This window comes from Paramisgurnus dabryanus, chromosome 4, assembly GCF_030506205.2.
Source record: "Paramisgurnus dabryanus chromosome 4, PD_genome_1.1, whole genome shotgun sequence".
NCBI classification, from domain to species: Eukaryota; Metazoa; Chordata; class Actinopteri; order Cypriniformes; family Cobitidae; genus Paramisgurnus; species Paramisgurnus dabryanus.
The window spans coordinates 15,464,597-15,477,075 of NC_133340.1; the positions used below are offsets into that span (position 1 = coordinate 15,464,597).

Sequence of the window (12,479 nt, forward strand, 5' to 3'; positions counted from 1 at the left end):
AACCAAAAGTTAGATCCCTTTTATCTTCCTTTTCTCCTACACAATAAGAGTCATTTGTAGATATTTTAGACAGATGTACTGTATACAGTAGCAGCCTATTTATGGATTGAATTTTTTGTCTGTTAAATATCTTGGGAGACTTTATGCATTACTCAGAAAAGAAATCATTTAGAACATGTTTTGTTACTATTGAGGTCAAGTCTGCTGCATGACTTTGTGGCGCAAGCAGATTGAACCTCTGCTGGATGTCACGCCTCAAAGCACTGGAGCCACGTCCAGTTCCATCCCCTGGTTTGGCTGGCCAAAATGTGTGCACAGGGGCACCTTTACTTCCTGGTGTACCCTATGCAGATGTCCTGTGGCGCCTACCATAACTTCACTATGCGTTTCGAGCAGACTGATCTCACGGAAAGTCGTGTTATAGTAACAGAAAATGTGAATAATTTATTCATGTCCATGGCACGAAATTCAGCTTTTTTGTGCTTTGAGCATGAATGTCTTTTTCGTGTCACTTACACAAATTTCTATAAAGTTTTTCGTGTCTGTGCCACACAACTTTCTTTTTCGTGTCATTTTATGTATTGTTTTCTGACAGTTTTTTTCCCTATTTTCTTAACATTGTCACTTGGGGTTGGGGTTAGAATCACTTTCTGTTTCTTTTTTAGACATCCCAATCCAAACCCCAACTCCAGGCAAGAATAATTTTAAGAGTGGAAGAAAACCTTGTAGAAACCAATACATAAAAATACATCCTAACCCAAACCCCAAATCTAACCCCAAGCAACAAAAAATGAGAAAACAATACTTAAAATGACATAAAAAGAAAGTTGTGCAACGGACACGAAAAACTATTTATAAAAAAAATTGTGCGATTGACACGAATAAGGCAAGAAAATAGCTGAATTTCGTGCCATGGACACAAATAAATTAATAAATTTTTCGTAACTATAACACGACTTTCCGTGAGATCATGTTGGTTTCGAGAAGGAGGGGCGAGCTATGTACTGAGCCGTTTGTTACAATTCACAGTTTTGCCGCTATATGCCGCCAAAAGTCCCACATCGCACCTTTAGAGCAGATTGCATGACACATGGACGTACTGCATGCTATATTAAAGGGGTCATATTTTGAGATTTTTTAAAAGATGTAAAATAACTCTTTGGTATCCCCAGAGTACATATGTGAAGTTTTAGCTCAAAATACCCCACAGATAATTTATTATAACATGTTAAAATGTGCTGTCAATTATTCTCTCTCTTTCTCTCTTTCTCTCTCTCTCTCTCTCTCTCTCTCTCTCTCTCTCTCACTCGCTCTCTCTCTGTCTCTCAGATTAAGGGGAGGAATTATTGTAATCAGACTTGCTACCTAGTGGCGGTGACTTCTTTTTTTTAAGGGTGCTCGATGCGAAGTTCGTCACAACAAGTATGTTGCCTGTCATGGTTAATTTTTTCAAAATATGTGTTCTGCGCATCAAGAGGTCCTATGTGTATCACGTGTCTTGTCAAAATAAGTGCCTGCTGCAGACGCGTCTAAAGGGTTTATGATAAAAGAGATGCTCGTGTTTGCCAGATACTTGCATAATCTCATGCATAATCAGAGTTTACTGTTAAGGGAGTGTCTTGCGTGTATTTTGTGAACGTGAGCGTCATAAACGGTTTTGACGCGTGTGCAGCAGGCACTTATTTTGACAAAACACGTGATGCACATGGTTCACATGACGCAACAAACACATATTTTGACATTTCAAGCAACACATGACACTCTGAACACTTATTTGAATTAGCGCCTCTCAGATGAGCAGTCACGAGCCGCCACTGCTACCTACGTCCCAAAACAGGCGAAAAGTTTAATCCAGTTTAAAAGGATTTCTTTATTAAGCAAATCCTTTAGCTATCTATTGCCTCTGTTTATTTAAATTAAAAGTGAAATAATTTTTAATGAAATGTTTTCTTTAATTCCTGTGGAGATGATAAATGGGAAAAAACATACTGAAAGTGACCCAGCACTTATAAAAGTTAGAAATTATCTTTTTCCTAAAAACTTTCTTAAAATGTTTTCATCATGCATGATATGTAGCAGTAGGCTACTGGTCCCAAGCTGGGGCAGAACAGCAGCCCCATATGTATGGTCTTAATATGCACCATTTAGGTACAGATTTGTATACATTTGGTACCAATATGTACCTCTAAGGTATACCAATATGAAGTCTTCACGTGCAGTGGTGTATTTGTTTGAAAGGGTGCTGCGCCGTGACAGATATTTTTCTGACAGTGCATTTATATGCTGCAAAATAAGTCAAATTTCATTTAAGACATCCCTTTAAGTTTGTGATTCATTTGCAAACCTACAAACAGTCATTGCCTGTTTTTCTCAAATAAACTAAACCACACTAAAAGAGCCAACAGTTTTAAAATCGCATTATATGTGGCTGTACAGGGATAGATCCCACTGCAGCGCATGCTTGGTAAAATGCTTAATTACTGATCTTGCAGTGTTCAAAAAATAGCATTAATTCTCATTGCTCTGCTGGTGTTCCTAAACCCAAAGCTGATCTGGGATCTGTATTGGGTTGGTTGTTGCTGGTTGTTATGCACAGTGCAGATGGGTTGAGCCTCCTTTACAAGCATCAAGAGAGCCACTGCCAACCGTGGGCATCTGTTAACTCTGCGGTCTGAAATGAGAGAGAGAGCGAGAAAAGAGAGTGAACGAGAAATTGCCTATACATCTCCATTAGTGTTTATACTTCAATCTGCACCACTGTCACTTATTGTGCCATTTTCTATCTGTCAAACTCTTCTCGTCCGTCAATATATCATCTCACTCCCTCCATCTTTCTGCTTTTACTGTGTTAATATCAACCTGCAGAATACTCTCCCATGATTTCCTTATTTCTTCTTCTTGGTTAGACATTTGTGCTTCTGCTTTTTATCTAATAAAAGAGGCTTTCTAGATTGCACGACTTACTCTAGGCTTTCATTAGCTTTAAACTTGTGTTAACAGTGTTTCTCTAGCGTGTAATCACCTTGTAAATGCTTAAGCATCCACGGATTTATACGTTTGAGGCCATTCTGCTGAAAGCCCTGCACTGTTGTTAAACTCATAGATCTAGGCTATAAAAAGATGTCATTATTTGAAAAGCACAAGCTTGGATAATCTTTGAACATTTGTTGGAATGGTGTATTGCTCACTTAACATGGATATTATTAAAGGTTCAGTCTGGAGCTTAGCTACAGTTTAGTAAAATATAGTCCAGTCAGTATAAAGCAGTGGTTCTCAAACTGAAGGTGTGAGATGGTGCCAGGGGGCCCCCAGTTTTATGACATTTTAAAAATACATTCATTTAAATTCTGTGCAGATACACCTCAGAAAAATAAAGCTACTATCCAACAGCACTACAATTGGGGGAGTGAAAACGCTGAAAACGCGGTCTTTTTGGTCTCTTATTTGGTGTTTTTAGAGGGATCAAAAACATACTGGTAATTGTATGTTATGTTAATATTTATTAACACACAATAATCAACCTAGTTAATATGCGGCAGTCTAGCAGTGATGCGTTTGTACGTCTATTTTGACAACAAGCATTATATTTATATTTCATTAGCACTCCATAAGAACCACACTGTTCAAAACAGTCAATATGCTGAAATTTATGACAGTTTTTAACCACAAGAGGGCACGTCACACAACCTTGCCATTTGATTTGTAATGTACTACAAAATAATGTATAATCCATACCAAGAAACACAAATTTAATTAATTATTCATTAATTATTCATTTTAATTAATATAATTATATTACTAATATATATATATATATATAATATATATAATTATATTACTAATATATATATTTCTATTCATATTAATCCATAATTAATTTATAAATTTGATAATAACAGTATATAATATATTTAATTATAATTATAAAATATAATTATAAATAATATAACCTCTATTATGAAAGTTTAAAAACTATGCTTCTATCTGTGAAAGATGCTTTGTCATGCTGTTACATTATAAACAGTGTAGCACGTGCATGTGAACTGTTTGCAACAGCTGTCTGTGTTTAACTGACCTATAAGGCCTTGCATGGTCTGGCGCCACATTATCTGTCACAACTTTTACTGTCTATGCTGCAAGTTGAGATCTACGCTTCTCTTATACTGGTCTTTAAATCCAGTGTTGGGGTAATGCATTACAAGTTACGTGCAATATGTAATATTATTATTTTTCTGAAGTAACGAGTAAAGTAACGCATTACTTTATAAATGTACACATTAATATTTGAGTTACTTTTTTTTAAAAAGTAATGCAAGTTACTTTTTTCAGTTTAATTAATAAAAAAAAAATTGACTTAATTAAACTATACGTATTCACGTAGTATTACGCACTTTATGCATTTGCGACTGAGTGCGAACCATTTGAGTCCAAGTAATGGCAAGCCAAAGCTTCACATTTTTGCGATGGAAATATGCCATTTCTGAATACAGAACTTCACAGTCATAAAAAACATCAGCCAAGTAAAAGTAACGTAAGCATTAAATTTCCATGAAAGTAACTAATGCAATTAGTTACTTTTTTGGGTTAGTAACTTAAAGGCACACCATGTAACTTTTTGGCCACTGGGGGGGCTAGACATGTATTTTTCTCGTCTAGCGCCCCTAGAGCCCACAAGCGCCGCAGCACTGTCGCAAAGGAAAAGAAGACAACTCTTTAGGTCACAAAGTGTGCCTTCCAGCATGTCATGTCTCATATAATTTTATGGGTTTTATTTTTTTCAAACCCCAAAAGATCGCGTAGCTCACGTTTATAAGCCAGTTGTAACGGTGGTCACTTGGATAAAGTTTAAATAAAGGGGAATCGAACCCGGATCGCTGATGTCATAGGTCCATGACGCCATCACAGCGCCACATTTTCACATGATATAAGTCTCTCTCTAAATGCCGTAAAGCAGATTTTTGTAGTTTTTTGTTTTGTGCTCGGCTTACTACCCGAAATCCCACATTTAAAAGTACGAGTAAAAGCGATACAGACCCCGTCAGACTATGGTGGACATGTCATTCAACCTATTTTAGGTCGATGTACCATCACAAAGGTCTTGAAAATATATTATGAAGGTTGAAAAACTACATGAATGAATGAATGAATGAATAATTTTATTATTGTGTCTTGCATACCACTGTATGCCCAGCCCTAATAGGTTTATAAGACACCAATATCACGTAACAAATAAAACAATTAACAAACATTAAGCACAACTTACATAAACTTATTTAAATAAGCAAGTCTGACGCCTCTTCCACGCTTTACAAACAAAAGTAGCCAATTTAAACACATTATGATTAAACAACCATTTCATCTTATCATCATCACTAATCCAAAACATTTCAGGCTTTTTAACAAATATTTTACCAAATAGTACATTTCTAAGATCATCATATCGTGGACAATATAACACAAAATGAGTTTCGTTTTCAACACTTTTCAACTACAAAGTGTCACTTTAATTTGATAAAAAAATAATGTACTAAATTAAACTGAATGTAGTCACGTAGAAGAATTAGGCACTTTATGCTTGCGCGCCTGAGTGTAAACAGTTTAAGTCAGAAATGGAGATGGCAAGACAAAGCTTGACATTTTTGCAATGGAAATATACATTTTTGCATAGAGAATTTCTCAATCATAATAAACATCTCCAAGGCTTGAAAGAGATCAGCCTAGTCTCAGCCAAGTAGGAAAAAGTTACACAAAAGTAACTTAAAAGTAACGTAAGCATTAATTTCCATGAAAAGTAAGTAAGTAATGAAATTAGTTACTTTTTTGGGTGAGTAACTTGATATTGTAATGCATTACTTTAAAAGTAACTTTCCCCAACACTGTTTAAATATGCTCTTAAACCCATGTTTCAGAACCGCTTTTTGCTGATTCTTCAGATTTTTATATGATGTTTTCCTCATCTTTTTACATTTATGCATTTGGCAGAATCCAAAGCGACTTACAGTGCATAGGTATAAGTGTCTTATATGTGTGTTTTCTGGGTTCAAACCCATGACTTTTTGCGCTGCTAATGCAATGCTCTACCACTGATACAATTTTTTCTATTTAATATGATCATTTTCTTGATCATGTTACTTATTGTTTTCTTTGAAGGTTCTATACAAAATAAAGTTAAAGTTCAAATATATGCCTGCCAACGGCAACTTATGTCTTCAGCCTAAACTGAAACAAAAGAACGAGAGTAACTGATATAATGAAATCATTAGAGATAGAGAGAGAGTCATTTCAGTAGCTTGTAGTAAATACTAGGCCTTTTACAGCCCTGATCAAAGTGCAAACCAATTAGAGCCGTGTAGTTAAAGCACTGCCATGTGGTTCTGTTTGTGCCCATCAGACACTTCCTTTAGTTAATGTGTCACACTGTAGCACAGATGAAATGAGGCAGATAGGTTGGGTGTGCGTGTGGTTCTCTCTGTAATCTGAGAAAGAGAACAAGTGAACTTTGGATCTCACAGCAGGCGTCGCCCTAGGTCTCGTGGCTTTGTTACCTGAGTTGCCACACAGGTCTGGTTGGTAACCGTGGTGATAGTGAATAATTGAGAAGGTACGGCCAGACAAACACAGAGAGCTGCTAAAGAGAGAGAGAAATAAACGTGAAAAGAACCTTTTTTAAAGACATTTAACTAAATAATTCAGTCTATTAAACTTTTACTACTAATAGGCTACACTACCACACACTGCTCGGCAATGGAGGGAGACGTGGATGAAGATGACGATTCTTTTACTAACATCTCACTAGCTGATGATTCAGGTAGGACTTCTGCACGTCGTGTCCTAAAAGCTGAACTGAAACCAGTTTGTTTTGTCGTCTTTAGGGAACCGATGCAAGGAAGGAACTAACCTTGTGTGAACAGTGCAGGAAAACTTATACTTACCTCAAAACATGCAGGTGCATCAGTGTACATTAAAATGGTACACTGCTAAAGGATTTAATTTTGTTTTAGGTGATGTTAAAGCATATTCCCATTACAGAACTGTCTCAATATTCAGTGATGGTGGGGTATGCAGTTTTCTAGTCTCAATACAAGAATGAATGAAGCAGCACTGTTGTGTGGAAATGTGTCAGAAACCTCACATGCCATTGGGTGCAGCGATTGTGTACTGTATGCTTGTGTATAGAGATGGTCTCACACATAGACGTATACATTAGAAAGTAGGCTACTGTCAGAGCAGAGCAGGAAGCAGAGCAAAGGCTGCATATTTCAGATGACTCATGTCTATTCTGGACATGAGTAATATTTAAACACTTAAACATCCTAGATCTTGCCAGTGAAGAGAGGAGGTCTTATCTAACAGCTTGTAAAATGTTTTATGTGGACCAACTTAACATGGTGCAGTGGTACAGGCCTATACTACTGTAACTATTTATTATTGTGCATGTACATGACATTTACTAAGAACCATGGTTCAAAATAATGTCAATATTAATGTACTTTTTGTTACAGTGGTGTGAAAAGGTATTGGCCCCCTTCATGATTTTTGTCCGACTCATCTTCACAGAATTGTTGTAATTAAGCCTCATTGGAGGGTTTTCGAGCATGAACCATTTTTTTAAGGTCACGCAGCAGCATCTCAATAGGATTAAAGTCAGGACTTTGACTAGGCCACTCCAAAGTCTTTATTTTGTTTATCTTCAGCCATTCAGAGGTGGACTTGCTGGTGTGTTTTGGATCATTGTCCTGCTCCAGTTCGCTTCAGCTTGAGGTCACAAACAGATGGCCGGACATTGTCCTTCAGGATTTTTTTGGTAGACAGCAGAATTCATGGTTCCATTTATCACAGCAAGTCTTACGTTTAAATTATTTAGTAATTTAGCAGGCACTTTTGTCCAAAGCGACTTACAAATGAGCTAAACAATAGAAGCAATTATAGCAACACAAGAACAGCAATACATAAGTGCCCTGGAAATAGTCTCATCAACTCAGTATACATAGTCAAAAAAATTTAAGAAAAGGAAAAATAGAGAAAGATACTAAGTCTTTTATTAGGAAGTGAGGTAATGGTGGAAGAGATGGGTTTTTAGCCGATTTTTAAAGACAGCTAGAGTCAGCAGATCGTGTCGCGACCAGCAGATCAATCCACAGTTGTGAAACAGCTCCAGAGAAGGTACGCGATAATGTTTTTTCCCTTTTTGAGATGGCACCACAAGCCGTTGCTCGGTGACAAAGTCGCAGGGATCGAGAGGGTACATAAGGCTGTATAAGCAAGTGAAGGTAAGGGGGTGCTGACCCAGTGGTGGTTTTAAAGGCCAGGAGCAGAGCTTTAAATTTAATGCGAGCTGCTATAGGAAGCCAGTGTAACTTCACAAAGAGAGGAGTGATGTTCGCCCTCTTTGGCTTATTGAAGATGGTCTTTCAGGTCCTGAAGCAGCAAAACAGCCCCAGACCATCACACTACCACCACCATATTTTACTGTTGGTATGATGTTCTTTTTCTAAAATGCTTTGTTACTTTTACGCCAGACGTAATGGGACACACACCTTCCAAAAAGTTTCGTTCAACTTTTGGTCAGTCCACAGAGTATTTTCCCAGAAGTCTTGGGGATCATCTTTTTTTTTGTTCAACAGCAGGTTGAATTGACTTGCAAAACTGTTTTTAACAGTGTAGGTTACGCTATGTGCACAGTGAATCATCTTAACAGTGACAGACTCTGGCTGTGCTGTATTAGCACACTATCAAGCTACTATGGCAAGCATTTTTGCCATTTAATCATTTACATTTACTAGTATCTATTTTTGGTTACTAGTAACTATCAATTAGATACTAGTATTTATTCATTAGATACTAGTACCTTAAAATTAGATACTAGTGCTTATTCATGAGATACTAGTACTTATTCAAAAGATACTAGTATTTATTCATTTGATTCAAATTCAATTTAGATAGAATTTAAAGCAACACCAAAGAGGGTTTTTTTTTTTTACCTTAAAATAACGTTTCCAAAAAAGTTTCTGTCGTTCATCCACTCGAAACAGGGTGAACTGCACTTTCCCATTCGGTTTGCAGCCCTCTATTGGCCAAAACTGCACTAAAGAAGTTTCCAACCGTCGGGTCATGGTCCTGTAGTTCGAGTGAAAACTACAAAAACTTGCTTTACGGCAGTGGAGCATCCTGCAGGCTGTGAGTGGAGCATACTCGGCAGGTACATATAAAAGAAAGATACCATTACCTAGCCTTCATGCAGCTTTTCAAAAGGAAGGGTTTCATTTTCGGAGGAGGCGAAGAATTATTTACGACAGTGGTAATTGACAATTCCGCTTCCAACCTGTAGGGGGAGCAAAGAGCAAAAACTCTTTAGTGTTGCTTTAATTATACTTTACTAGTTTAAAGAAAATCTAAATTAGTAATATCACATTTCTGTGTACTAGTATCTAATGAATAAGTACTAGTATCTATTTGAATAGTTACTAGTAACTACAACATAAGAACTAGTAACTAAAAAATATATACTAGTTAATGTAAATGATTAAATGTCAAAAATGCTTGCCATTAAGTTACAGTACTCTTATGGCGCTTTTCCATTGCATAGTAGGCCTACCCCACGGGTCAGGGTGTGTTAGCTCACCTTACTTTGGCTTGGTTAGCTTTTCCATTGAGTTAATTACCACTTCAGAGTGGGAGGGATTATATGCATGTTGTTATATTGACTGCTGTGACATCATAAAAAAGTAGGAGCGAGCATCGTTGGAATGCAGTGTTTCCCATACATTAATTTGCCACAAAATCTAAATTGACCACCACAAATAGATGTTTGCACATCACGGTTATCACTACCTCTGTATCACATAACAGTTTCTCTACAAACACCCATGGCATCAGTCGACAAAAATGCTCTGCTCTACATACACGCAGAGGTGTAGCGATGACGATTCTCACAGATGAATCTACAGTGTTTTCAAATCACTTTTTAGTATTAGCTCATTCTTGCTTGGAACCTCAACTGTGGTGGTACTAAAAAAAAAAGTATCAGGTACTACGTATTGTACCCAGTGGAAAAGCCCCCAAAAGTACTGACCCACTGTGGGGTACTATGCAATGGAAAAGCGCTATTACTGTTTAAGTAGTATGTGGTGTGTGCATAATACTACAAATACAGAAATGCATCAAGTAATATTCAATATTATAATGTATGTAATTGTATTGTCTCCTTAACTCATTATTTGATTAGACTGACATGAGTGATACATTTATCATGAGACGGTATTTAAAAAAACAGCAATAATAAAGTAAGCAGACTTTGCCAACAAGGTGATGTAGCAATTTAGCAGATTAATGTTTGTAATTACTCTGCATACTGGTCTTTGTTTAACACTATTCTAGAAAAAAAGCAGCACGGAGTATTTCATTGAGAACAACGCCTCAGATTACAGTGAGCTTTGTCTCCCTCTGTCGGCGGCTGTTTGCACTGCGCGTGTAATTGTATGGGTGGATGACTGTGTGTGAAAGAGAGACAGATAAGTGATGAGGTAACGGATTGTCCGTGTATCCGAAAGGATTGCATTGGATGTCTGATTGTTTTGGTCATCTTTGATAACATTGAGAAGTGTAATCCTAAATCAGGTAAGAATGTGTGACTGGATCATCTTAACAGTTAATCGTGTGCATTTAGCGTTTCACTGTCTCGTGCGATATTGTTTATAACGTAAGCTTGTTTGAGGATAGTACAATTGAATTATCAGTTTTCCGGGTTATTTGGTGTACGTCTTTTACGATCTCGTAACGTTAGTATAGAAAATGTGCTTTATTAATAGATAATTTAATAGATGTTTCTTAAGCTCGCGGCCTGGAATGCGCGAGTTTGTAGTAACGTAAACAGTTACACGGCACGAGTTAAAACAAATCCAGAATTAAGTAAAACAGAGATATTGTGATATTCACACTTGAAATGTTTATTTTAAACATCGTCGTGTAAATTATAGTGATTTTAGCAATATGTGAATGATTATCCAGTAGAGGCGACGCTTTGTGTGAATGTGTTAACGTTAGCCAGTTGCTAACTTAGCAAAACAGTTATTTGTGATCACCTTCAGGGACTTTTAAGCAACTTTGTTGGATTTGTTTTCTTAAACTAACTTTAAAATGCCCATTTAAGTTTTTTATTAACCTACCGGTGGATGAGAATTGTTGTGGTGTCTTACTTTGACGATCTGGTACTGTAGTATTAGACGATTACAATACACCACGTTACTTAAAATAATATTATACAATTTAATAGTTGTTTAAAATAAACACAATATTTGTGTGTATCTTACAATGTGTATGGGTCTAGTAACATTTGAAAACATCTCTTACACAGCTGAAGGCGAACCAAGAGTCCTGATTTTGAGACCAGAGGACCAATACAGAACCATGAACTGTGAAATTGATGGTAGGCCCATTTATCAGCTATAATGTTTAATATTGTTGCTGTAATGTTTGGGATGTTGGATTGCTTTTGCACTATTTCAGGTGTGTTTGTGTTTCATTTTAGGAGATCTGGAGAATCAGGTTGAGCAGGAGGAGAAGACGAGGCTCATTAACCAAGTGCTGGAGCTTCAGCACACTCTTGAGGGTATAAATCCTTTGTTTTCAAGAAATATACCCTTTTATATGTATCTTTATATCCTTCAGACATTTTGTGATGCTGTTTTGTAACACAATACCGTTCATGTGCCTGTTTGTCCTCAACATCACATCATCCACTCAGGCACTTCTCTAATGGCTGCCTGGAAAAGCTAAGTGATGCACTCTAATGCATTGTGTCCGCTTCCTCATTAGATCTTTCTGCGCGCGTGGATGCGGTGAAAGAAGAGAACCTTAAGCTTAAATCCGAGAACCAGGTTCTTGGGCAGTACATCGAGAACCTCATGTCTGCCTCCAGCGTGTTTCAGACCACCGACACCAAAGGCAAACGGAAATAAGCGACGGTGCGGATCATCTTTGTGTGGTTCATCATCCACTCTTTTCAACATTCAACCGAAAAGCCAATACATAAGCCGCTGTTTGTTTATTTATTTTGTTCATTTACAATATACTGATGCATCTGTTAGCATGGTATGGTTATTACTTGAATGGACTAAACTGCTATCTGTCCTTTAGAGGTGGGGGGAAATCTTTCGATATTCTCATGGTTTGAGTATTGTAAATATGTTTTGATATTCTCATCTTACTTCGGTTACATTTTTCATTCATATGTTTAGAGAAAAAGAGATTGACAAAAAGGAAACGAAATGAGCGTTAGGCCAACATATGCTATATCATTTCTCTTTTACCAAAATCCTACTAATTTCAACATATAACTGGCCGAAGCACGTAAGCTCATCAGTTAAATAAGATAGGAATCAGAGTAAGCATAAAGAATTGCAGTATTATCTTATTTTCTCATATTCATGTAAGGATTAGGTTGATTTCCATCCTTTAAAAACTTGCATCTGATACAAATA

At 36.9% G+C, this 12,479-nt stretch overlaps 1 protein-coding gene across 4 annotated transcripts; it reads left to right on the plus strand.

The window, feature by feature from the left end:
- The first annotated feature begins 6,581 nt into the window (after nucleotides 1-6,581).
- scoca (short coiled-coil protein a) lies at nucleotides 6,582-12,085 on the plus strand. Of its 4 annotated transcripts, none has more exons than XM_065295632.2 (4): nucleotides 6,582-6,808; nucleotides 11,354-11,425; nucleotides 11,531-11,608; nucleotides 11,815-12,085. In XM_065295632.2, the coding sequence occupies exons 1-4, from the start codon at nucleotides 6,745-6,747 to the stop codon at nucleotides 11,955-11,957; spliced, it is 357 nt and encodes a 118-aa protein (XP_065151704.2). In that variant the 5' UTR covers nucleotides 6,582-6,744; the 3' UTR covers nucleotides 11,958-12,085. The 4 variants fall into 4 exon arrangements, with proteins under 4 accessions (XP_065151704.2, XP_065151703.2, XP_073670362.1 ...); XM_065295631.2 differs by having other exon boundaries at nucleotides 6,587-6,808; nucleotides 11,528-11,608; XM_073814261.1 differs by lacking the exon at nucleotides 6,582-6,808 and adding an exon at nucleotides 10,452-10,617.
- The last annotated feature ends 394 nt before the right edge of the window (nucleotides 12,086-12,479 follow it).